The sequence below is a fragment of the Phragmites australis genome, chromosome 20 (genome assembly GCF_958298935.1).
Source record: "Phragmites australis chromosome 20, lpPhrAust1.1, whole genome shotgun sequence".
NCBI lineage: Eukaryota > Viridiplantae > Streptophyta > Magnoliopsida > Poales > Poaceae > Phragmites > Phragmites australis.
In genome coordinates, this window is record NC_084940.1 from 2,414,415 (window position 1) to 2,440,947 (window position 26,533).

The 26,533-nt window shown below is 46.9% G+C and overlaps 2 protein-coding genes across 2 annotated transcripts; one reads left to right on the plus strand and one right to left on the minus strand.

Moving 5' to 3' along the window:
* Positions 1 to 12,859: 12,859 nt before the first annotated feature.
* On the plus strand, positions 12,860 to 14,773 carry LOC133902190 (protein DETOXIFICATION 49-like). Its single transcript, XM_062343787.1, has one exon. The coding sequence runs from the start codon at positions 12,933 to 12,935 to the stop codon at positions 14,538 to 14,540; it is 1,608 nt and encodes a 535-aa protein (XP_062199771.1). The 5' UTR covers positions 12,860 to 12,932; the 3' UTR covers positions 14,541 to 14,773.
* A 10,158-nt stretch (positions 14,774 to 24,931) lies between these two features.
* On the minus strand, positions 24,932 to 25,621 carry LOC133902322 (dehydration-responsive element-binding protein 1C-like). Its single transcript, XM_062343918.1, has one exon. It carries the CDS (start codon positions 25,619 to 25,621, stop codon positions 24,932 to 24,934), a length of 690 nt encoding a protein of 229 aa, XP_062199902.1.
* Positions 25,622 to 26,533: the final 912 nt, after the last annotated feature.

The window sequence follows — 26,533 nt, forward strand, 5'->3', positions numbered from 1 at the left end:
TTGAGAAAAAAAATTCTGGATGAGGCTCATGATTTATTGCTATCCATCCACATCCCGGGAGCACGAAGATGTACTAAGACCTCAAGCCTAGATTTTGGTGGACTTATATGAAGCGAAAAATCGCTTGATATGTCGCTGAGTGTGATGTCTACCGAAGGGTCAAGGCCAAGCTTCTTAAGCCAGTCGGTATGCTACAGCCTTTGCCCATCCCCTCCTAGAAGTGGGAGGAAATCGGCATGGATTTCATTACCGGGTTGCTGAGGACTTCGCAAGGCTATGACTCAATTTGGGTCATTGTGGACCGATTGACAAAATCCGCTCATTTTCTTCCTGTCAAGACCGTGTATTCGATCAAGCAATATGTGGAGCTTTACCTCACTAGAATTGTTTTCTTTCATGTAATTCCGAAGAAAATCATTTCTAATCGAGGCACTCAGTTCACCTCTCATTTCTGGAGGAGCCTTAATGAGACTATGGGAACCGAACTCTTCCATAGCACCGCATATCATCCTCAGACAGATGGCCAAACTGAGAGGGTGAATCAGATCCTAGAAGATATGCTCCAAGCTTGTGTGCTCACATATGGAAAGGAGTGAGAGATTTGCTTACCATTTGCGGAATTCTCATACAATAACAGTTATCAATCAAGCATTGAGATGTTGCCGTTTGAAACTCTTTATGGCCGTAAATGTCGAACGCTGTTGAATTAGTTCGAATCCGGTGAACGGGCTTTTCTAGGCCCGAATTTGGTCAAAGTGGCAGAAGAGTATGTTTTGACTATTCGGAAGTGTCTCCTCACGGGACAATCAGGACGGAAGAGGTATGCGGATCGCCGTCAGCGAGAGCTTGAGTTCGAGATTGGAGATTTTGTGTATCTCAAGATGTCTTCTCTCAGAGGGGTCCAACGCTTTCAAGTTAGGGGGAAGCTAGCACCTCGTTATGTGGGACTATTCCAAATTGTTACTCAGCATGGGAAGGTTGCGTATCGATTGAACTTGCCTTTGTCCTTTTCTATTGTTCACAACGTCTTCCACGTCTCACAATTAAAGAAATATCTTCGAGTCCCAACCAAACTCATTGAGGTGGCCAATCAAGAATTGCAATTGAATATTTCTTATCGTGAGTATCCAATCCGCATCCCTGATGAAATCGAATGCAAGACTCGACGTCACTCAACTAAGTTTCTCAAGGTTCAATGGAGTAATCATTCCGAAGATGAGGCAACGTGGGAACGAGAAGATTGGATTCGTGCCGATTATCCTGAGTTCTTCTCCAACCTGTGAGTATTGCATTAGTTCTCATTCCCACAGTTGGTATCATGTCCACATCTGGTATTTTCCCCTGGCATGGTTCCTAGATTCGTCGCACTCTTCTCCGACTCGTACCGAATCTTGGGACGAGATTCTTTTAAGGGGGAGGGGGGAGCTTTGTCACGTCTCAAATCCTTAATTATGCAATTAAGCATAATCACGCTTCTTAAGGATTATGTTTAATTTTATGTAATTCGTCTAAAGTCAATTAGATGAGATAAATGAATTCAGGAGAGAAAATAATAAAATTCACAATTAAAACTGACCCTTTCTTTAACATGTGGGCCCATCACCCTAACCACCTAGAGGGGCAGCAATCACCTGCTCCCTCTCTCTCTCTCTCTCTCTCACTCCCCCACGCCTCCCTCTCCCTCTCCAGCTAGCCAATCAAGGGAGGAGCTCCCCCTCTCACTCTCTCTCAAGCATTCTCTCCTTCTCCCCAAAATTTGACCTCAAGAGAAGGATTTGAGGTATGCATGTGGTATCCACACGATCACAAGCTCATGAGCTACTCATCTATCCAATTCGTTTTCGTTTTCATGGAGGAATCGAGTTATTCTTGAGTTCTTTAGATGTTCTTAAGTTTTTGGAGCAAAATATAGTTTTGGGCAATTTGAGCTATGAAGTCATGTTGCTAGGTTTATGAGTGAGTTCCAGACTTCTTGAACTATCCCTAGCATGTTTCCCTTAGACTTGGTGTGGCTCATAAATCAAATCGACCCCAAAATCCCCTAAAAAATGGCTGTTCTGGATAGCCCGGATACTTCGAGTAAACCCGGATACTCCGGGTTCAACATGAGAAAGCACATCGAATTTTATTAAAAAATTGATAAGGTTTAGGGTGCAAGATGGGTCTAGAATCCTTTGGATAGGGCAGATACATGTTTATATAGATATGTCATGCGAGTTGAATCGCCCGAGGGAAGATTTTTGAGAATGTCAAAGTCTGCCTCACCCATATAATCCAGATAAGCCTGGAGGATCCGGGTTAAACCGATGGATTTAACCGAGCACCCTCGCCCGGAACCTCATCCAGAGTTTTCGGCACAACCCAGATAGTCCGGACCAACCCGAAGGTTCCGGGTTAAATTGAAAATGGCTAACAGAGAACCCTCTCCCGGAGGTTGGCCCGGAGGCTCCAAAACCCGGATGCTCCGAGTCAACCCGAATACTCTGGCCTTATGATATTTTTCTGACTTCGTTTAGATCGCTTAGTGTGACATTAATTCATGTGTCTTGCACATCTAACATGTTTTTATGTATATTGTGGCATGCATTGTTGCACTTCCATTATACTCATCATTGCATGCATTCTTCTCTAGTGAGCGGAGAACCGGCTCGTGACCCGGTGGTGATTGAAGACGACACCCATCTCTCCGAATTTTACGAGTGTTGCGCGGGTAACATAAGGCAAACTTCAGAGCAGCAAGGTAAGCATCTAAGCATACTTATCTCAATAATTTGGATTTTGTATGGTATAAATTGATAAATATGCCTTATGTATGTATGCATGAGTTTGAGTCGATGTCATAATATGGTGGGTAGAACCCATGTAGATGCATGATCTTTTCCTTCATTTGTTATTGATCCATATCCTTATAGCCCGGGCATAATCATGTTAATGTCTAACTTAAAATATGATATGAGTTGCTTAGGATTGCATAGGTTTACGGTAGAAGTCGAGCGATGAAATGTTTCATCGTTCGCGAGCATATGCTTAATAGTTACTTACGCAATGATATTGATGATGAGTCATGAGCATGAGACAAGATTTGAGTGGTGTTAGAGGTATCATCTACCCTAGAGAAGGTTTTTGGGTAGTTCGGAGAAGGAGCTCGGATACCGTAGACTATTTTGCATTGGTTAAGCACCGATCGTTGGCCGTCGTTGGCTTAAGCACATACCGTACTCACCACATGCCGATCTAATGGTAAGGTGAGCCGGATACCTTTGTAGCTATGATCATTTGAGCCTGAACATCGACGGTGTGAGCGGGCGAGCTTGAAGAGGTATTTAGTTTGCTCCGGGAGTAGTTCTAGATACCTCCACACCGAGCGATGCACGTATCAAATGGTTGGGGCTTATTGGGAAAGGTTATCACGAATACCCCCTTGTGTGCACTTTAGCGGGTGGCACAAGCCTAATGGTTCTCGTGTTGTATGGGTAAAGAAGTATCCCCTGCAGGGTGTAAAATATTTTAAAATGTCGCACTCTTGGTCATGAGCATGTCTTCTGTCCATTCGCACCATCGTAGAGTTCCGTTGTAGATTATGGTTGGTTATGGTGGAGATGGTTCATGTTACATATATGCTCGTTTTGGTTCCATTTACAATTATGTACAGTTGGTCTTTGCAGGGTATAGTGGTTTTTTTGTTAGTTAAGTTTATATGCTTACACATGTATGTGTCAAGTTGTCTTTGTATGTAAATTTTACTTAACCATATGGCCGTTTTCTTGCTAACATCCAAATGCATGATCATTGGAGTTGGGCTAATTATTAGTTGCTCATTATGGATTAAGTCTTGCGAGGACCTTCGTACTCAGCTGCTCTACAGGTTTTGCAGATAAGGAGGAGTTGATATTTGGCTACCTCACACTTGCCAAGGGTGATGGCGGACATAAGTAGTGCATCCTACTCTGTTGGTGTGCTTTTGTGATGGAGCCTAAGGGTATGTGGCTCCATCCTGCTTTTGTTGTATAGTTTTAGTCTTACGCTGCGTAGTTTTTTTCAGGTTAGGAGTTGAGTAGGTTTTAGTTTCCTCTTAGCTCTCTTTTGTTGTAAATTATAATAACTTGGTAAATCCTTAAGAATTTGTAATATAATTTACTTACTGCTTTTTCTTAAGCTGTGTTGTGATGCTATATGTTGTAAAGGCATGTGTTATGATCCTGGAAGTAAACACGTGCTGGGACTACCGGAATGACATTTTGGTTAATCATCGATGTTGTGATTGTGAATAATAATCCTCCTGGTGATTAACTAGAATACTGTTTAGACGGTTCCCCCACAGTGAGCACGGTGGGCTCATCGGAGGCTAGGCCGTTCAGAGCCCTCGACAGTGGTAGCCGGAGACGCGGTCGATCTTGATTCTCGCACCAGTCCTGTAATTCTTTGACAATAATGTGTTTTCACAGAGTTAATCAAATTCTTCAACTTGTGCAGGATCGATCAAGCCTTTTGGAGCTAATGAAACTATGCAACCTATGCAGGATCGATCAAGCGTTTTCGCTCCCTAACTTCCCGGACCCCATCGCTCTTTTCGACTGTAAGCGACGGAGGGCGCGTTCTATTAGCGGCGCCGTGCCCTGCCGTGGTGGTGCGTATGTCATGTGGACTCCATACCTTTTGACTAACCCAGCCTTCCGCGGCGCTTTCGTACGACGGAGTAACTACGGCCGTATTATCTTAAACAAGCATGCACCCTTTTTACTATTATCTTTCTAGCTTGGGCGTAGCTCTTTTGGTGCTAATAAACAAGGCATTTCAACACCCTGAAACTATTAGCGACCAGGTACAACAAACGCCTGCCCAGACATAAGCATGTAATGATAAAAGTACTTGACACACGGAGGCGTGTTTACCTTTGCTTTTGCCCTCACATGGGTTAGCCTTCGCTCGAGGTTGGATGAGCATAGGGAGTCACACTCGTACATGCTTCGCCTCCGAGGGCCTTGGGAGTGGCTCGTAGCATGCCATAGCCACCGTTCGCGCTCGCCCAGACTGATGCAACCGCGGCTTCTTCACCCGCAAGACGCTAATGAGGCAGTGCTCATAGAGCGGCGCTCGCAGCTGCATCCCCTTCACAATGCGTTTAAGCCTGCGCATCACGACCTTCTCTGCGGTAAGCCCCTGCTGCGGGGGAAGCCCGGTGGCAAACCCACCTATTTGGAGCTACCCGGCGACGACCCTCAACACCGCGAGATGACAGCGAGATCACCCAGTGTGATGGTATTTCTTATAAACTGCTAAATCTTTGTGCGCTTCACTCATGATGAGCTCCCAACTTCCTTTCCTCATGACCTCTATTGTCGCATCCTCACGGACAGCGTTATCTGTTGGCACACGAAAATGTGCTTGGCACACAAAAATGTGCCTCAAACAGCATACGGTAAGAGCCTCTTTCAACGGGGAGGCTCAAATGTAGAGATGAACAGTGAGTCGAAAGGAGAGGGCAAGAGAGAAACAAGTTAGTGTAATGGGGGAAAACCTCTGTGGCCCCCTCTCCTGTCTTTTGAGGACTTATTTATAGGGAGAAATGCAGAAGAAATTATCAGTCTGCTCCTAAGATATTATGTTACAATCATATGCATAGATGAGTATTTTACCCCTTTATATACCACGTAATGGCTGAGACATTATAATCGCTATAACAATACAACATTGCGTCATCTAACTATCTTCAAGTTGGGACGTTCCGCCAACAGCCAGTGAGAGTGTGAGCAGCCCTGAATCTTGAGAGTCGGCAGCTTCCAGCTTTTGCTGAATACTGTGCCCATAATGTGAATTATGCAAAAATTCAGAAAGCATGGCGCTATGAATTCAGGCTGTAAATTTTTAGTGCAGATAACAAGGTTGAGAGAGAGTGTACTGCGCTTAATCCTTGCAGCCAGTAGCTTCCACGTTTTACTGAATACAGTAGTGCCTGTATTATGCAGTACCATGCAGATATATTATGAAGGCACGATAGAATTGCAGGACGCGGTAATTTGGTACTGCACCGACAAGTTACTTCTCCAGTAATACAGCCAGAAAGAATTGCGAATCCTCGATTCAACCGGAAGCAATTCGACGCACACAAATTACCTGCTTCCTCTACCCACTGTAATGCATATGCCTGGCGCGACATGGTCACAGCCAGGTACACACATGTACTTGGCGATTGTAACTTGCAAACTGGGAGGAGGACGTACGATCGACGAATAGCCAACGCGATGCTCATGATGATTGCAGGATCCCCAGCCCCAGCCCCCATGTGTGCACTGATCTCTCTGAGACCTGGACCTGGACCTGGACCTGAGAATTCATTCGATCGTACCTTGTTGGAAGCATTTGGCCATTTGGGCATTCAATCCGCCCCATGTTCTGTGAGTGCCAGGCGCCCATGAGTGACAGACAAGCTTTGCATTGCCGCAAGTGCACTGCCACTGCTACGCCAATATATATATGTACATACGGTACTGCTATTTTAAGTAACAAATTATTTTATAACTATTGAACAAAATTTTAATAGTAACTATTGAATCGTGTTTTACTATTAAAATTTTATTCTACACCCACTACTACACCTATATATATATATAACATAATTTAGTAGTTAGTTATTACTGAAATTTTATTCAGTAAATATAGAATAATATGCTATACCACCTAAATGTAAAATAACATTACCATGTATATATATATATATATATATATATATATATATATATATACACACAGACGCTGCGTCGCTGTCCGGTTAAAAGGGGCCTGTCCCGTCCTGCCGGTTAACATGCACGGCAGAAACGAGAGAAACCGCCTGCCGAATCTGCATCCATTCTGAAGGCATCTCTCTTTCCCTTGCGATGAATGCCATTCATGCGTTCACCATTGCCGGCCTGCGCTTTTCGGTGCCGTCTGCCTGACCGGCGCTTTTGCAGCTATTGCCGATGTAGTCTCTGAACCTGTAACTGTCACGGAGCACGATAGGCTTACTACAATTCGGGGTTGCATCACCGCATCAGGATGCAAGGGCCATAGGGCGTTCGTGCGTGGTTGACTGACCACCCCAGCCAGGCCGGACTCAGCCTGCACGTCTCTCAGCCTGCACGCATCTAGCGTGTCGGTTTACAATTGGCCATAGCGCATGGGCCAGGATAATACAAATCACGACGGAAAGTATAAATGGATTCAAACGATTATGGAAATATTTGCCCCGAGTTGATCGGTTTGATAACTGAATATTTGCCCCACGGAACAGTACAACGTCCCAACTTGAGGATGTGAGCATTCTGCATACTCGGCACTTTGCAGAGTCCTGCATATATAATTCTGTTCATATGCTGTGACCCAATCAAAAGGATAATACCAAAGGATTGGTCTTTGCCGACGGAGATAACATATAGAAATATGTCAACTCGCGAGTGATTGGATTGACACGGTGGTCCACGTCGTCTGGCACACAAAAAGTACTAGTAAACAACCAAATCCTTGTTACTGCGCAGCTAGCTAGATAGAACTTGATAGATTACATAAATTCTTTCAAGGTAGAAAGAAACCTAAGCTAGGCTAGGAAGAAGACAAGCATAGCCTAACACTGTCACTTGAGCTCCTCCACTACGAGCAGAATATACACAGCTTTCTCTCAACAGACATGAGGCTATTACAAGCAGGGTTTGACCTTTCAGTTTAATTATTACAAGTGTTCAACCAAAGAAAGCTTATCATCAGATTATTATCGATCTCCAACTATACCTGTCAACTCAACCATTACTAGTTGAAAAATAAAAAGTCGCGTTGCGAAAACCAAGCATCGCCAGTACGAGGTCGATTGCGGGGGATTGAATGGATCAAACCACACGACCGTATCACGTTTGTAATCTTCGCTCAGGTGGCATCACATGATAATCTGATCACCGGCTTCTTAATCGCATGCTGTTCTTGGCAACCACTGCTGCATAACTGGCGAAACTATTTGACCAGAGTAGCATAATTGCCTAATAATTTCCAAGGTCGCCGTTGATTTCCCGCTGCATCTTGAAAACGTGCGTGGAAATGTGCGAAAGGTCAAACACTCAAACTAAATCACTCTAATGTGAAGCTGTACAAGCGTGCAGGCTGACTAGGACAGTGTCAACCATCGGTAGGTGCATAGTCACCGGGAACGTGGAACTAGAACGTCGTCCCCGGCCGGAACATCGTCGCTGTTTCAGGAATGTGGAAACAATCTTGTCCCCATCTTATCAAAATCTTTTGCAAGTAGCATATAGTGTTTCTCCATCATATTTCTTGATCTCATCAACTCGGAAATTATGTGACAGTCCATACTTGACATTTAAGGGAATCACAGTTTTTTTTTTTTTAAAAGGGCAAGCATCCCTAGCCTTCTTTAGAGGCCTACAGCGATCTCTAGCGATCAGAGATCGATCCCTGACCGGCTCACTCCACCCTTAAAGCTTTGCCAACTGACCTAGGGTCAGTTCCTAAAGGGAATCACAGTTTGTCAGCGTTTGATGAAGATCTTGCCAGATTAGCATATCTCAGGTTATATAGATTAAGAAATGGAGCGTAAACAATCAAGGCCAACCTTAACACTGCTATAATGAGTAAACACCTCGAAGTGCTCTTCCATCGAATCTTCGCTGGAGGAAGCCTTGGAAGCTGCAGCAGCTCTTCGGACTAAAATTTTGAGAACTCAGATGCAATCTTCAGAGACTCTGCTGCAATAATCCTATCTGAATATTCTACCAAGTCTGACTTTTGAAGACTGGTGAGAGTACCAAAATCACATAGAGAAAAGTAATTCTTGACAGAATCTCTAGTTATATCATGCTTTCTGGGCAATTTATATTATACCTCCTTAAAAATCTGCGACCTCTCGGTCTCGTGGAAGGCCAGAATGCATTATATATTTTTGTGCTTGGCCAATAAAAGGAGGCACATGGGTTTAATTCTTGGAGGAAAAAAATACGGAATATTTGACTAGCCGAAATGTAATAGAAATCCTATTTTCACAATGGATTATAGGCAACAAAGTTGGATACGCATGTACTTGCATTGGGCCGTTGCGCCTACCTCTGCATTTTGAGCAGGAGCTACTGTGGCCTCACCTCACAACAGGGAATCAATGGTTGTGGCAAGCATTTCCAGGGAATTTCTACGTGCGGAAATCGATCGAAGCTGAGAGATAGTAGCTCACGTAGCTTGGGAAAGTTGTCTGAGGAAATGACCTCTTTGGAGGGGGCAAATAAAGTTGTTTGGCATCGGTCCATCACAATGAGATGGCTCAGCCGTCACCAGTCACAAACTGAACGCACCCAAGTGACGAGATCACTCATGGCACCGAGAACGTCACTGTTTTTCTACTTCCATTTTGTGCATTGTCACGTGATCACGTCTCCCAGCACATCGAAGGAGTTCCTGCCGAACTGCCGATTCTGTCCTGCAAAAGTAGAGCTCAATTTCCATCTTTGAGCTATTCACCTATCAGACTCAAACTCAAAGGTTATAGCAACGTCTCTACTAGTCCGTATATTGGATCTCATGCAGGGCGGGGCCAGAGATGTGTCACGCCTCGATCGAGCTAGGATAGCTTTGGGCCCTCTATCCTATTTGATCTTTTCATATATAATTTGTCAATAGGAACTAATTTTGATTTTGGTTGGATTGTTATATTTTACGTACGATTTTGACCGTTGATTAAAACGTATACGAATCAGTACAAACTTGAAGTATACATAATTTTTTTCACTAATATAACTTTTAATTCTTCTTCTAATTTTATGTGTTTTATAACTAAATGACACCTTTATAAAAAACTAAGGAGACTCATTTTCAATCAAAGATTAGCATGACAAATATTATAGCAACACTATCGGTGACACAGGAACCAGGGGTCCCTGAGTCCCAAGGCCAGAACAGCAGAGTGCCACGTGGTGCCCTCCTGCGGGATCATCTCCGCAAGGTACGAGAAGACTAAGTTCCAGGAGAGGGTGCTCGGGGTATGAACAGTGGTCCCCGAGTTCCCCGATGATTCGAGAAGACCAAGTGCCAGAAAGAGAGTGCTCGGAGCTGCGAATAGTGGCCCCCAAGCACTTAAGTCTCCCGACGACGAGACAAGTCGAGTACCGAGAAGAGGGAGCTCGGGGCCGCGAGCAGTGGCCCCCGAGCACCTGAGTCCCCCGAGAACCCAAGGGAAGTCAGTTTCAGGAGAGAGTGCTCGGGGCTGTGAACAGTGGCCCCGAGCACTCGGTTCCCCGAGGACCAAGGAAGGGCATATCCGGGAGAGAGTGCTCGGGGCTGTGAACAGTGGCCCCCGAGCACTCGGTTCCCTGAGGGCCTAAGAAGTCTTTCGTCGGTGGCCCCCACAGAGGTCCAGCGGTGAGGTATCAACCAGTGAATGGTTCGATACCACATTTAAGAGGGCGTGTGGCCTGTCACTTCCAACTGCTCCTCCATGCTTGCTGTCAGTCCCTGCCACAACCTAGTAGGGAGGCGTGGGGACATTTAATGCACGGGTCCCATCGCGGGACATTCGGCACGCCTTAGGATAACATCGCGAAGCCCAAGGCGCCTCGCCTGCTGTCCTGCTGTGTTAGACTCGCTCTGATCGAGCGGGCACACCGGGCTGCTCGGTGGCTGCCCGGTGGGCCCTCCCCGCGGCGCCCGTTGAAGGACGGCATGATGACGAACAAGACCGGACGGGGCGCGTTTTCAACCCTCCTTGTCACCTCACGCGGCAGCCCATGATGGTTGCTTTTCATTTATGGCGCATTGGAACTTGCGCCATCTCTTTCTGGGCATGCTACCGCCTCAGCGGGTATTTAAGGCGGGGTGGACTCCCCGAAGAAGGACCCGTGGACACAGAACAATAGACATAGTTGAAGTAAGTTGAGGCTATGCAAGGCAGAGGTTCAGTACAAGCACAGAAGCTCAGATCATCAAAGAACAAGGAGCCCGAAGCTCTAGACTAGACAAATATTCTTGTAACCCAGCAGAACCTCTGAGAGACATTCTCAGAGCATTTATAGCATACACACAGGAGTATGGTGTTACGCTCAGTGCGGTCCGAATCTGTCTAAAAACCTCCTGAGCATTTACTACTTTCTGCATCCGCTCCTTCCATTCCACTTGCATCGCATTTACGCCCATTTATTTCATCCGCAAAATAAATTCAGAATCATTCCCCGGCCGAATCTCAAAAGGGTCCCTCCGGATCTCTGCTTGGGGAGTTCACCCTCCGACAGACGCTAAGCACATTATTAGTGTGGACCACTTACTAATTGATTGAACTGAATACTCTTAGATTAATTAATTTTCACCCCTAATTTTGGGTTGAGAATGAAAATGTGACTAACTATTTGATCGAACTAATTCCAAATGAAAAGGAAAATAATGTTCATAAGTTGCCACATTAACACATGTCGTACAAATCTATATTTTGGGTGAGGATACGTTCACATCCCATCTCTGCTTCTTATTGTCATGCGTGATAGCTAATCGTAACACAAATACACAACACTAAGGCCCCGTTTGGTTGCAAGAAACGTTTCAGATTCTCTGGTGATTCTCTAGAATCCCTGCCAAACGCACTAAAACGTGAAACGTTTCACCTTGAATCACCTGAAACGTTTCTCATTTTTAACACTACGAGGAGAATCACCTAAAATGGTGTTTCACCCGTTTCTAGAATCACTCAGGTCATTTTTCTTCAAGAATCCGAATCCAGAATCCCTGCCAAACGTTTTCAGAAAATTGAAGGTGATTCACCAGAGAAACGTTTCCAGGAAGAATCTGAAACCGAAACGTTTCTAGGAGAATCTGGAGCCCTGCCAAACGAGCCCTAAGTTGTCCCAGTGAAAAAGAATGAGGTGCTGATTCTGAATCTTCGGCATTTTGAAGTACGTCGACAACATCTTTTGCCTAACGCAATAAACCTTTTAGTTTTCACGCGCTACATCAAGGCACGCATCGTTGCGCCCTTCACTACAAGTTGTGAATTATTTGATCAAGAGCTAGCTTTGGAAGACTAAATTACATCAACAACATTTTTGTTCCTATCGCTACGAGGCTCTTATTTTTCACGTGGTATACTGATGTGTGTACCACTCCACTCTCCACCCTTTGCTACAAGTTTTGGGTTTGTCCGGAACCACCTCTTTTTCATACCCTAGCTGGATCTCTACCTTGTGAGCCAAGTGAGGAATTCCTTTCAATGTTACTGGATACGGATACACATAGCAAAATCTGACTTGAATTTGGACGTTCAATTTAGCAAAAAAAAATTAAACATATAAAATACGGAATCCAATTTAGATTCGAATTGTCTGATTCAGAAAAAAAAAATTTAAACACGATTGTCCAGATAACACTAGTTCCCTCACCATACAATTAGCAATTTGCACATTATCGAGTGTGCCACCCACTCAGGCTTAAACCCGGGTGTCCGCTCACCCTCTTAAGAGTATGCCAGAAGTTCCCTGGTCCTTTAAAAAACAATTAGCAATTTTCTCGGTAATTTGACTTGGATTTGAGTGTTCGAATCAGCAAACAAAATTTAGACCGTGTAATACAATTTGGAATCTAACACAAGTGTTGAAATCTGATTCAAATTTGAGGTGTCCGATTAAAAAAAAGTTAAACAACGATGTCCAAGTTAATACTAGTTCCTCACCATACAATTAGCAATTTGCACATTGTCGAGTATACCACCCACCCGGGCTCAAACCCGGTGCCGACTGGGCCCACTTAAAATCGATAAAATCGAAAAGATTAGAATGCCAGGCAACCAGCATTGCCCTATATATACTGCCACTGCCAGCTCCCTTCCCTGCCACCAAGCACGCACACGACGCTGGCCTCTGTGGAGCAAACAAAACAGAGGCCCCGACACAGACACTTCACGCAGCGCGCACACTACTGCCATGGCGATATGCCAGTGCCCGGAGCCGAAGCAATGCCACCACAGGCCACTCCTGTTACCGGCGAAGAGCTATCCTAAGCTGCAAGACCGCCCGAGGCCAGCGGCTGGCGGGGGCGGCAGCGTCCTGGCCGAGGTGGCGTCCATCCTCTGCCTCACTGGGCCGATGGTTGGCGCGGGGATCCTGTTCTACCTGCGCTCCCTGGTGTCCATGGTATTCCTCGGCCGCCTCGGCCAGCTCCCCCTCGCCGGCGGCTCCCTCGCGCTCGGCTTCGCCAACATCACCGGCTATTCCGTCCTCTCCGGCCTCGCCGGCGGGATGGACCCCGTCTGCGGCCAGGCGTTCGGCGCGGGGCGCACGGACCTCCTCCGCGCTGCGCTCCGGCGCACCGTCTTGCTGCTCCTGGTCGCGTCCGTGCCCATTGGCCTGCTCTGGGTGACCATGCACCGCGTCCTCGTGGCGACGGGCCAGGACAGGGAGATCGCCGCCACGGCCTACGCCTACATCCTGTGGTGCCTCCCCGACCTCGCCGTGCAGTGCTTCCTCCACCCGATCCGCATTTACCTCCGCGCGCAGTCCGTCACGCTGCCGCTCACCTACGGCGCCGCCGCCGCGCTGCTCCTCCACGTGCCCATCAACTTCCTCCTCGTCAACGTCCTCGGCCTCGGCATCCGCGGCGTCGCGCTCGGCGGGGTCTGGACCAATTTCAACTTCTTGATGTTCCTCGTGGCGTACGTGTACTTCCGGGGAATGTACGGCGTCCATGACGACGGCGGCTTCAAGAATGACGCGGCCGAGGCGCCGGGCGAGGAGGAAGGCGCCAAGGAGTGGTGGAGCCTGGTGAGGCTTTGCGTGCACAGCTGCATGTCCGTCTGCTTGGAGTGGTGGTGGTACGAGATCATGGTGCTCCTCTGCGGCGTGCTCATCGACCCCAAGGCGGCCGTGGCGGCCATGGGGGTGCTGATACAGACCACGTCGCTGATATACATCTTCCCGCACTCGCTCGGCTGCGCCGTGTCCACACGGGTCGGCCACGAGCTCGGCGCCGGGAGGCCAGAGCGCGCGCGCCTCGTCGCACGCGTCGGGCTCGGCCTTGGCGCCGCCCTCGGCCTTGTGGCCTGCGCATTTGCGGTGTCCGTGAGGGGCGTCTGGGCGCGGATGTTTACGACGGACGCTGCCATCCTGAAGCTGGCGGCCGCGGCGCTGCCGCTGCTCGGTTTGGCTGAGCTTGGCAACTGCCCACAGACGGCCGGGTGCGGTGTGCTGCGTGGCAGCGCGCGGCCTGAGAAGGCGGCGCGGATCAACGTCTCGGCGTTCTACGGCGTCGGCATGCCCGTGGCGCTGGCGCTGGCGTTCTGGCCGGCTGGGCTCGACTTCCGCGGCATGTGGGGCGGCATGCTGGCCGCGCAGCTCGTCTGCGCGGCGCTGATGCTGCGCGCCGTGCTCGGCACCGACTGGGCGGAGCAGACGGAGCGCGCACGCCAGCTCACCGGCCGGCGCGGCGTCGGCTATGACGCCGTCGGCATTGTCGACGAGGACAAACGAAGCCATGCAGAAGAGGCCAAAGCAGAGGTCGAGAACACATTGTTCATGGTAGCGGATTGCGTATAGCGGACGATGGAAGCAATACTCAATTCATGGATGATTGCATCCTTAATTCATTAGCTATAGGTTTTCTTTTCTTTAGTTTTTGTAATTTTACCCGACCTTTTTTTTGGGGATTTGTAGCAATACAAAGCTTCAAACTCCCTCCATTGATAGCTTCTTTTTACCTCTTTGAATTGAGGGAGTGAAGAGACGAGAGAATTTACAGTGAAGAGCGAGTGCCCCGCTGTACAAAGGAAGGCATAAGACTGCAGAACAGAGGGTACTGCCAAACAATTTTTTCTTGGCCTCAAAGTGATCAATGGAGTATGGGACCTGAATGTTCTGATCTCCAACAGTGGAAATTGCATTTCTTTAACCCTAGGATTTCATTATTAATGCAGCATGATTTAACTGTCATTATCTCTGCCATGTGCAAACAAAAATTCTTTGGCCGTGAGTGTGCTGCCTTGTCTCAGCTTATTTGTTTTCCTGATGCGCAATGTGTCTGAAACAGACGAAACAAAGTTACATTGCTTCTTTATCAGTACCCTCTTTTTTTTAGAACTTCCCTGTTTGCTTTTGGACGATGCTATCCCTTTTATTTATGGCTGTTGCTATACTTCAGGCGTCCGCTTTTAAAGAAATTCAGGCGATGAACATTAGATGTCTGATTCCAAATCAATAATCTAGAACCGAGTGGATATTGTTTATCTTATTTCTCTGTTTTCTTCTCTCAGCACTAACTGTTTCTTCCTCCCGTGATGTTGTGATACGCTCTTTCATGCTGCCGGCCTCCTACTGTCTCTAACGGTATCCTCACCGTCGGATCTATGCTTATCGTTCATCGCCGCGCTAACTGCTTAGTTTTCATCGCCCTTGTCATCAACCTTACCAATCTATCACCGATGCTGGCGCCGTCGACTTTGCCTTGCCGCAGCCCACCGCCGGTCTACCTCCGGGGTCACCGGTGAACCTCAAAACCCTGAACCCTAACCTCGAGGTCGCTGGTGTTCACACGATCACGTGTGAAGTCGCTGGTGTTCATAAGATTGTGTGTTCACACCGTTGACTGAATGTCTAGTGATTTTCAGATATCTTATCATTAGAGAGTGTGTTTATTTATTCATATTCTATTTACAGTGCTTCCTAAAACTTGGCATATATTCTTCATAAGGGTGATATTGCTATATAAAACAAAATGCCAAATGTGAGTTCTGTTCCACGCGCCCACGGATTACAATGAGGGATACAGTAACTAGCTGTGCTAGTTTTCAGGGTGTGGTTTTCAATAATTCTCGAAACCAGTAGGAATATGATACTGTAGTACAACCACTACAGCAATAGTTCTACACTGATGTGTAATAACGCCGCAGACCGCAGTGGATCCTTGGAAGTTGGACTGAAGAGTTGTTAGATCCCAAGTAAATTCAGTACAGTAGGAGTACAGTATAGTGATGTTTAGATTAAGGTCTATTTGTTTACCACTTTTAATTCTGGTTTTTCTCCGTGGCAGGCGTTTAAATAAATGAGATTGTTAAAAAGTGGTTTTTGAAGAAGCTATAAATATGTTTTTGAGAAAAATGAATTAGAAGTTAAGAGTACATTTTCTGATAAGTTGTGGATTGAAAAGTTAAAAAATTATAATAAAAATTAACGGATAAAATTTAAAAGTAGCTTTTAAAAAAAGCAAAAGTATGATTTTTCAGAAAAGCTAAAAGAAAAAGCAGCCAACAAACCTGCTCTTATATTGGTGTTTTAAATGGGGAGGCTATATTTTTTTCTATGCTTACCTGAGATGCCATAGCTTAGGAAATTTTCATAAATGAACATGGTTCTTGTTTGGCTTTATTTGTCTATCCATATGTGATAACTTTGTCTTTCGTTTGTTAATTACTCCTACTAAGATCGGATCCATCATCCATACCATCATTCTCTCCTTTATTTCTTTAGATTTTGAAAGCCCAACCATTTTCACATTTTTTTTCTCCTCCTTCGAAGCTACCTGCTATTTTCGTATCTCCCTCAAAAACTTTAAAGCACGGTTGATTCCAAGATATTTGCAGAGCTAATAGTATGTTCGTTTTTGGAACAGGGAAGCATCACATTTCTCTCTCTCTAAATTAGATGGCTCAACGTCCTCTAAAAACTTTTGTTTTTGAAGCAAAAGTGGAGACTCCTTTTAACCTCAAATAATAAGATAGTAAATTTTGATCACTTATTACAACAGTGTGATTCTGGTCAGGATTGGTACTCATACTCCTCAATGTCATCTTCAAAGATGACAATCGATGGTGGCCAAGTAGGGGTTCACTTATATGTATGGAGGATCTACGATGGCCCAACAGCGGACAACCGTGGTTGTGGATACAACTACATAGTTGTGCACATTCGGTTGCCAGAATGGAGGAGGGCGGTGGGGGCAATGGCGCTAAGCAGCATGTCGCCAAGGAAAATAGACAGTGATAGGTGGTGGAGGCAGCCGATCCAGTGATGGCACACCGAGTCACCGGTTTATATTGAATAATAAGGGGATCTAATGGCTTAGAAAATTCCACTAAGCTATGCGGATGTATGAGCTATCATGATCATTCATTTTTGTTAAGATTCATGTTGAAAAGTTAGGAAAAAAAAAGAATTAATAGATAGATAAATTTTAGATAAGAGGGTTGAACGAACGAGATAGCATATGTATTTATATCTCTTAGGCTATCCCCAACAGAACCGGTTTTCATCCTGTAAATCACTGTGCCAATAGCTTTTATGTCCTTTTGCCGATCCCAGCGCACCGCAAAGCACTCCAACAGCTCTCATATTAACCTCTACAGGGATACAGGTTGGGGTTGGAAGCCGGCAAATTTGCGGAGGAAAAAAGGATTCCGTATTACTGTAGCTAGAGTACGACTATGGGTCCGAATGAAAGATGAGAGTAATAGAAGGTAGAAAATAGGGTAACTGTTGGGGATAAAAAAAATAGAAGATGCTGTAATAGTATTAGAGGGTACTGTAATATTGTTATGAAAGATGAATTTTTAGATTATCTATTGGAGATGACCTTATAAAATTATTATTTTTAAACAACGTAGCTGTATGGAAATCACTGAAGTGACAGACGTTAATTACCGAAACATAGAAAATCTTCAATCACTCGAAAACACATGACATCGTACTGCATTCCAGGCGATTCGTGTTTCAGAGGCATTTTTGCGTCCTTCGGCCAGCCAAGCGTACTCTCTGCGATGGATAAAAGCTCATGTACGAGACACTGCCGTGTGGGCCAAAGACTGACAGACACAGCCTCGCATTTCTCCTAACTTTGTCGGCGTCGAGCTCGATCGATGGCTCGCTCGCCCGCGCGGCCCACATGCCCCGCATTCGCTGCTGGCTGCTCTGGCCGTGTCTCAGCTCCGCTCAGCCACATCACAATCATCTACACCGGCAAGTACAGTACAGCGCTGGAGCTCTCTCTCTCTCTCTCTGTGGTTGTCGCTCGACCCCAGCTCAGAAAAGAATTGCCGGGTCGATGAGGGCAGCAGGGCATGTATGCTGTAGCTGGAGTGGCAACACGCTCGAGGGCTCGATCGCAGTGTGGGTTCAGGCTAGCCTGCGCCTGCCCCAGAATTCACGTGCTCCCGCCAGGATAACTTTCCCTTCCCATCATTGCCAGATCCCGCACGTGTTGCCGGCACGTGCGCGCTAGGTCAGCCTTACCCCCGCCCAGTCGACAGCTTGGATGGCTGTCACGTAGCCCGTCCTCTTCGACGCCGTCGTCTCCGGTTGCCGAGTCCGATGCATCAGCTACTCACCTGTGTCTTGACCAAGCTAAACGTTTCCCGGTTATTTCCGAAACCCCTTGGAAAGGTGGACCTTCGTATTCATGCTCATTCAAACATGTCACGTTCCAGCAAACACCGAAAGAAACACGACCATCACAGCCCATGTGTTTGCTTTGATTTGGCACGGCACGACGTTGTAGCGAAGAAGTACAATTGCAGCAGGTGCAACGGCCGGCTTACGTACCCGAGCAACGACTTCCGGTGAATCCTGTCTCGAAGGATTTTTGACGTACGTGCATCGTTTTCGCCTCCATGGATTCGCGAGATTTGACACTGCACTGATGCACTCCTGTCGTTTTTGAATCACGGACCAATCGTATACCCAAAGATTAAGCGATAACTGACGTGCCACCAATGCTTGCATGCATGGTTCTAATTAGGATCTGCTGTTGGATTTCCTCGACAGGGCACTTAAGATGCAGGCGAGGCTGAAGCAAAGCAGTTATGAACTTGAAATCGTTGCAGATGGAAACGTAGGAGCAGATAATCACTGAGACAACAACTCCACTGTCACTTGTATCACAAGCTCACACATCTGATCTGAAAATCAAAAGTGCAGTGGTTGCTGTATTTTGATCTAAACTTCACTGGCTAAAGCTGCTTGCCAACAACTGAGGCTGCAGGCACCGGTGAACACGTCCTATTCGTGCTTCTGCTTTTAAGTATTCCCACTTGTGAGTACTACGTAGTACGTACGTGAGGCAACGATTTTTAAACATTAAGTACGTACGAGTATCTGATGAAGCAGCCATGATTAAAGATAAACATGGGAGCATCATTTCTGAATAGCCCTAGGCTGCCTTTGCATTCAGCACCACATGAGCCTACCACTGCAGCAGTGCTGCTGCCCTTTTTAAGCTTTTGACAATCCGAAGGGCCGTTTCAACGCAGAAATTCGATCCCTTGATTTATTAAAAGGAAAAAAAAAACCAAAACTCTGGCTCGTACGACGGTCCTTGGTCGATGGAGAATTCAGGCGCCATGCACCATTGGCTGTAAAGACAAACGGAATAAAGTCTGCAGGGCAGATTAGTCTAATGTGCCTGCCATGTCGGCACTGAACTGGGCAGATTATTAGCTATAAATACATACATATTCTCCATCGCCTTATTTAACCTGTTAATCCCAGCAACTTGCGGTTAGATAAACTAGTCCAAGGCGCCGCTCGTTGATCAGCCATGCACGGATCACTGCGTACGCATGCACGCAAAATCTCCAGGCCTCCAGCCTAGCTCGCTCGCCCGCAGAATGATTTGAGCAGGCAGGCAGCTAATGCAGAAAGCACTTCACTCGATCGATCATTGCTCCTAGGTTGGTTGGTTGGTCGGTCAGGTAGCTAGTCGGTTAGTTTGTTAGTTAGTTGCTGCTATGGGCTGGACGCGTCGTTGATTAGCGCCATGCATGCCCACGTACAGCGCGTGCACCTAGTTTAATTATTTCGTTAGCGCGCTCTAAGCTGGAACTGGAACTGGAACCCGGCGCGGTTAGCTAGCCCATCCCTGTCGTGATGATCCCGCGCGTTGTACGTGCTGCGCATGCACAAGCCATCGGGCCGTGGCGCGCAGCATGGACCAGCCGTACGTGCGGCCGGCGCCGAAAGCATGCTTGCGCGCGGGGAGTCCGTGCCGTGCCCACGGCACAACCGCACAGCCCACCCCGTCTGCCGATCGCACGCGGCCGAGCAAGGTAGCTACCGGCCGGCCAAGCGAGCGAAGCGAACGTGCGGCTCGAAGCTCGCGCGCGGTCGTGCGCACCTGCCTGTCTTGTCCTGGCCTGGCCTTTCTGAGTGCGTGGGCGCGAGGCGAACAGCTCAAAGGGCGCTGCTGTACGGCGGGGCACACCGGGCAGGACCATGCATCGATGGCATGCATGCGCGCACGGACGGGTGCGGTACGTGTTCTGGGCCAATGGTGGCGACAGCCGCGACCGACCGATGCGCGGTCCGTCGACGGGCTGGTAAATGCGTTCCGGGGCCGGCACGCAGGTCTCGGGCTTGCCCGGCCGGCCGGTCGAGAGTCGGCGAGCCAGGCATGGATCCGCACATGCACGAAATGATTGTGCAGGGGGCTCACTCACTCAACCGAGGGCTTCCCCAGCTACGAGAGTGACGCCGCATCTAACACATGCGCGCGGCCCCTGCTCGATCGTAGTGTTGGTGGTCTGCAGTTTTTGGACAACCTGGAGTGGGACGTCCTCTGATGTTCAGTTCGCGTTGGACTTCTCAGTTTGTATCCGGTCCAGAATCGGATACGTCTCCGGCATTGTCTTCTCCTATACCTTGATATCACTAGTCCATTCTTCTTAGTCCGTGCAAAGAATAAAAGTTCCTGTTACCACGTACTCGTCTATCTGCTGCGGTCACAATTTGCAGCACAAGAGGGAGCAGTAAGCGATCGAGTACAGACGGAGGAATTGCTAAGCAATGATCAAGCCGCCGTGCGATGCGACGGCATCAATCCAGAAGGCCGCGGCACCCGGCGGATTGACCGCAGTGGGTTTCATCGCATCCGCACGCGCGCAAGGGCGCAGATCTATCCATTCGATCCCTCGACGGCATGCACCAACCAGCAGCGATCATGCATGCAAGTAGGGAGACGGCCCAATGGGAGCGCGAGCGGCCTTAATTTCCTCTCGGCTAGCTCCATCCATCGATCGGTTCCCGGCTTCCAGCCAGGGACCATATGATGAAGCGACGCGTCAGTGGCGGTGGTTCATTAGGGGACCGGTTTAGCCATGCCTTGCCGGCGAGGAGCAGGGCCTGATTTGAATGGGGAGCCGTGTCACTGCCGCCCCGGCTGCTGCATCAATGATACGGCGCTACTTAAAAAGTGCTATCGCTATTGATTTTAAAACCATCTTTATTATTAATTTTAGAGTAAGTAGGAGGCAATGAGCAATAGTAGTCTTCGATTATTATTGTTGGACTAGGGATCGAAAGTGAAAGGGTTATTATTATGGGCTGAAAACTTCATCCAACAGTGATAGTTTATCTCCGATTTGATGTTTTTAGAGCTGTTTTTTTTTAAAAAAAAATAATGCACCTGAGGAACCTCACGAACGTGCCGTCACAAGTCGCATGAAACACGTGTGCGTCCGGTTCGTAGCACTCGAACCCGTGACCTCTCAACTCGCGCGATACGTCTTTACCATTCCATCATAGAAGTACTGGTGATAGCAATAGTGTATGCAATCCTTTCGATCTGTTTCGTATGAAAATTTAAATGATTATTTGGATATATAAATGACAAAAAATGAAAAAGTTTTTCACTACAAAGTTGTATATCCTGTCAACGTCTACAAATTTCATATAAAGTTTGTCCTCATTCAACTTCGTATGAAAAAATTATAATTTTTTTAATATAAGTTGTCATTCATTATCACTGTTAGTGCGTAACACGAACAAACTATCAGCGTCGATCCTTGTTACGCAACAACATTGGTAGTCAAGTGTTTCGTGCAAGGAAAACTCGTGTTCGAGCTGTATTTGACTTTGAATGTAATATTTCTCGTTTTACCTCTGATTTAGACGATTTTCACGCTCTCACGTTTATAACAGCGTGTACTATCGTTTAGTACTTTTTTTTTAATAGATGTTAGCTATTGTTTGGTATATTATTGTTAGATAGTTTTGTTGTGTGCTTTTCCTATGTGTGTCGAGAGTAGACGAAAAGCAGTTCAAGAATCTTTAGGACCAAGTTTTTGAAGAGTCTGAGCAAAAAGTTGGAAGAGACAAGTGTCCTGAACATTTTGATCCTAGTTTTCAAATACGTACTTTATTTTAAATATACATGCTGTTAATTTTAAATCTCATTTACTTATAGTACTCTGTTTCATATATCCCTTGTCACCCTAATTGCCAGTAGTGGTTATATTGGGTAGCTTATGCTTAGCATTGATTAAACATGATTAATAGTTTGTGCAACTATGACTTAGGAATACTGATAATTGTTGTATCAACATGGAATATAGGGATGTTGAGCAAAAGGTTAGAGGATGATGATGTGGGAATGCACCTGTGCGTGAAAGCACTATGGTTGGTGGTAGTGTCTTCTTAGTATCCTAAGGATCGGTTCGTAGAACGGGTAACCCCGATTAACAGTTCAACCACGAGGCTTATATGGTTACGACCTGATCAATTAATTAGCAGATCCTCAACATAGTATAAGCCACTGGTGGTATAGGAAGGAAAGAATGATTCTTTCTAGATCTATAAAGTGCAAAAGTGGGCTTCCAGGTGGTGCAATACTGCTTTGACGACAATGAAATTTCAGTGAGCTTATTCTTGTTGGGAGGATGTTTTGTAACGACCTTATAGCAGAACCTAACCGTGCACCTCAGAAGTGTGTAAGTGATGTGATGGTATAGGCATACGGGGAATCACGACTCGTGGATAAATTTGGATGATCTCTGCAGAGTGTTAAACTGATATATCAGTCGTGCTCACAGTTAAAAGTGACATGGTCCTTTCACATGATTAGTTGATCTGGATTTTGGTTTTGGTTGGTTCGTGGGTTCGTTACTTGTGATGGGTAATGGTTGGTGGGTTCGTTACCTGTGATAGGTAATGGTCAGATGGTTTGTTACTTATGATGGGTAACAGTGGATGATCCTTGGTTACCTGTGATAGGTATCAAGTTGGTTCATTTGAAAACATGATATGGATTTCAGGTAGTTGGGAGATATGTGGAGATGTTCTAATGTTGATAGTAACATGATGAATCACCTAGTTAATAAGATGATTTTATAACTATTTTATTACTAAAAGGGCATTTATACAAATTATACTTATTACAGTCTGTTTATTTATTCAAGCTTGTATGTTATTTATTTTTTACACTTTCGGAGTAAGCCATATACTTACACTTGCTATTTTCATACAAATGTCCATCAATGCGCTGCTCAAACAACGAAGAATAACCAGACTACTACTCAGATGAAGGTGAAGACTTCTAGGCTGGTGGATCCTCGGTCAATTGCCTATTAAAGATGAGAGTTTCGTTGTGTTTCGCTAAAGTGTGTTTTACCTAAGACCTTGATGTCCTTTCTATTTGTTTAAAATATACATTGTAATAAAGACATGATGTGTGATACACTGATAAAATTACTGCATGTATGAAATTTAATTATGACATATATGTAATTTACATCTAATTTTATTCTTTTATAAAATCAGATGTGACAGCAAGTCGGTAGGCTACTCCACCTTATAGGCCTTGAAGTGGCCCAACGGCCGGAATGTCGAGATCCCTTTCTCCCATTTTTTCTTTTAGAATTTCTTTTAATTTAGATTTGACCTTTAAATCAAACCTGAATTGTAAAGTGAAAACCACATCAAATTCCAACAGGTTGACCCCATGAACCCGTAAAGAAGTGTCGTTTCACTGAAAATCTCGTCCACGATATGGTTAAAGAAGTGCTGTTGCAACGAAAAACTAAACCGTCTAAGAATCGGACACTCTGAATTCAGGGTGCGTCTCCCGATGATGATGATTCTGCGACGACACGACTACAGAAGCGAATCGGATTTTGACGCTTGCTGATGAAGTCATGATATAGTTTTGTAGACAACTAGGCTGGTCTGCTGTCATTCTTAACGCAGAGCTAGCCAGAGCTCATCCTCAACAACGAGTGAGATGGGCTCGAGTGAACTTCACTCCTTGGTACAGCCCCCGTTTCAGCGATAGCTCGCGTCGATGTTGCGCTGCAAAGCAGTCGTGGTATACCCTTCAAATTGCAAACACATGCCCCCTGCGATTCTTCTTCGTGCTTGGTGTTTCGTAAAGCTAGTAACTACGGCTGCCGGACATGCGCCGATCGTAGATTGGGCGTGATGTTGCTGGCCGGTCCCGGGGCACGGTGGCGATAGGCGAGTCGACGGCGACTGCGACGTGCTAAGAGCGTAGCCACAGCTTTTGTTACTGCGAATGTGGAACTTGAGAATTTGAAATTTTGAGAATGTTTCGTTCAATAAAAAGTGGAGAATTCGGTAATACGAAATTGAAGGTCCAATTTATGTGGGTCGATTTTGATAATGTTTGGGCCATTTAAGCCTGGTAGCAAACATGTCTGGTGAGCCCACTTGATCTCGATGCTGGAAAACGGAAGGGAAGCGGCCTGCTGCATCCTTTTTTTTTTTTTTTAGAAAAGAGAACTTTACTCGAGGCCTGCTGCATCCTTAGAGGCACCGGAGATTTGCAAATGTTAAGATTTATATTGAAAGAGTACATGTAAGAATTAACGAATAGATAATTTAAGCGAGAGATAGACGGTCCAGGTAACACATTACGGAGTTCGTATTTCCGCCGTCGAGCAATTCCATCAGTTCCTTTGCTAGTTTGATGTAGTACATGTGAGCGAGAGAACGATACCAGCTGATTGATTTGAACTTGACCATCGTGCTTCGTTCCACTGACCCCAAAATAGTAGACACAACATCAGGTCCGTACAGCAAAGTGAGCTAGCAACTCTTCCTTGGGAAGGACAGTAACACTGCCAACACACCACGCAATATCTACACTGTTCGCGCCAGCTCGCCACGCAAACGAACCAAGGCGAAGCAAGAACCGTTCCCTCCACTAGTGACTAGAAGTCCTCGAGGCCGAAGGACTCCGAGTCCGATGCCGCCGCGCAAAAGGAGGGCGGCACGATCACTGACGAGGACACCTTGAACCTGTCCTGGACGCCCGTCTCCCCGACGCACAGCAGCTCAGCGGTGTCGACGTCCCAAATGGCTCCAGCTCCAAGCAATGATGGTAGCTGTGGTCGCGCCGGCGGCGCCTCCGTCCGCCTCGGCACGACGAAGCTCGGCTGCACTGCGTGCTTCACGTGCACGGTCTCGGCCTCGGCCCGCCGCGGCGCCTGCGGCGCGGGGGCCGCTGGCTGCTGCCAGTGACGGAACACCGCGGCGAGCGCGAACTGGTCTCCCACCCCCGCGCACGCCGTGGCCCTGCCCGCGGCCGCAGCCCGCGCCATGACGTGCCGCAGGTTCTTGCTCAGCCTCGCCCTGGCCGCCCCGGCCGAGCCGTGCCGGCCGCGGTCCGCGAAGTTTGTGCGCGTGTTCTCCCCCCGCAGCGCGCGGGCCGCCTCGTCGTAGGCGCGCGCCGCCGCCTCGGCCGTGTCGAACGTGCCGAGCCACAGGCGAACGCGCTGCGCCGAATCCTTGATCTCGGCGACCCACCGCCCCGACGGCCGCTGCCGGACGCCAACAAAGCGGCGTCCACGGCACGCTACCGCTGTGCCAATAGCTGTCCTGCCGCTCTCTTGTGCCGCCATGAACACGTCGTGGCTGGATATATACCGAGTTGGATTGGACTTGTAAGAGATGCTTAGCTAGATTGTCTCGATCGATTTCACACTCACTGCTAGCTTTTCCCACCTCGTGCGTATATATACACCTGCAAATCAACTAGTGTACAAGTCTACCAAAGAGCGGGAAGGCATCTGCAAACTAGCTAAATTCCCCTCGATCCCTTTGTCTTTTTTCGAGTTCGTTTGCGCATGACGCCTTGCGACGAGCTACTAGCTCCTGGTCGGATTGGCGTGACATGCAGGGACGTGCTGGTCTCGATTAACTAGTTAATAGCATGCAATTATTGGCCATTTGGATGCGAACAGAATGTTGTTTAGTGTGCTGAAATCACCTTGTTTACTATCCACATGATTGCCCACTCGTGTTGTGCAGTTTGTTTTAACAACACACTTGCTGTGCTTGATGAAGTGAAGCTTTGTCATCTTCCGGTGTTAGATGCTCTAAGAGGACGACTAAAATCTTGACCGTTTTGTGTCAGATCGTCCTTATGAAGAGTGATCCGTTAGGAGCTCGTCATCCTCCGGATTCCTAAGTGGTTGTTGGCATCTGCAGCTTGCTGCCAAGTGTGAGGCGAGGCTACTATATCATTATCGGGACGAGAAGGAAAAGAAGTCCGTACCAAGTGTGATGAGATCATAGAGAACAGACTTCTAATGCGTGCTTATTTTATACCAGCGTATTGCAAGAAATGTAAGGATAGTATAATCTCATTTGGCTTGTTTTAATCACTAAATTAAACAGTGAGCATTGCTGCACGGGAAAGCAGTCGTTTGGTGTTTCCCCGCTGTCGCGATCATGAGTTCATGGCTGCTGCATGTGAAAACAAGTGAATGTGAATGGATTTGGCGCGCTTGGGACAAACTAAAAGAGCCAAT

Coding starts and splice junctions, on each gene's coding strand:
- LOC133902190 (XM_062343787.1), top strand. CDS start 12,933: ATGGCGATATGCCAGTGCCCGGAGCCGAAGCAATGCCACCACAGGCCA.
- LOC133902322 (XM_062343918.1), bottom strand. CDS start 25,621: ATGGCGGCACAAGAGAGCGGCAGGACAGCTATTGGCACAGCGGTAGCG.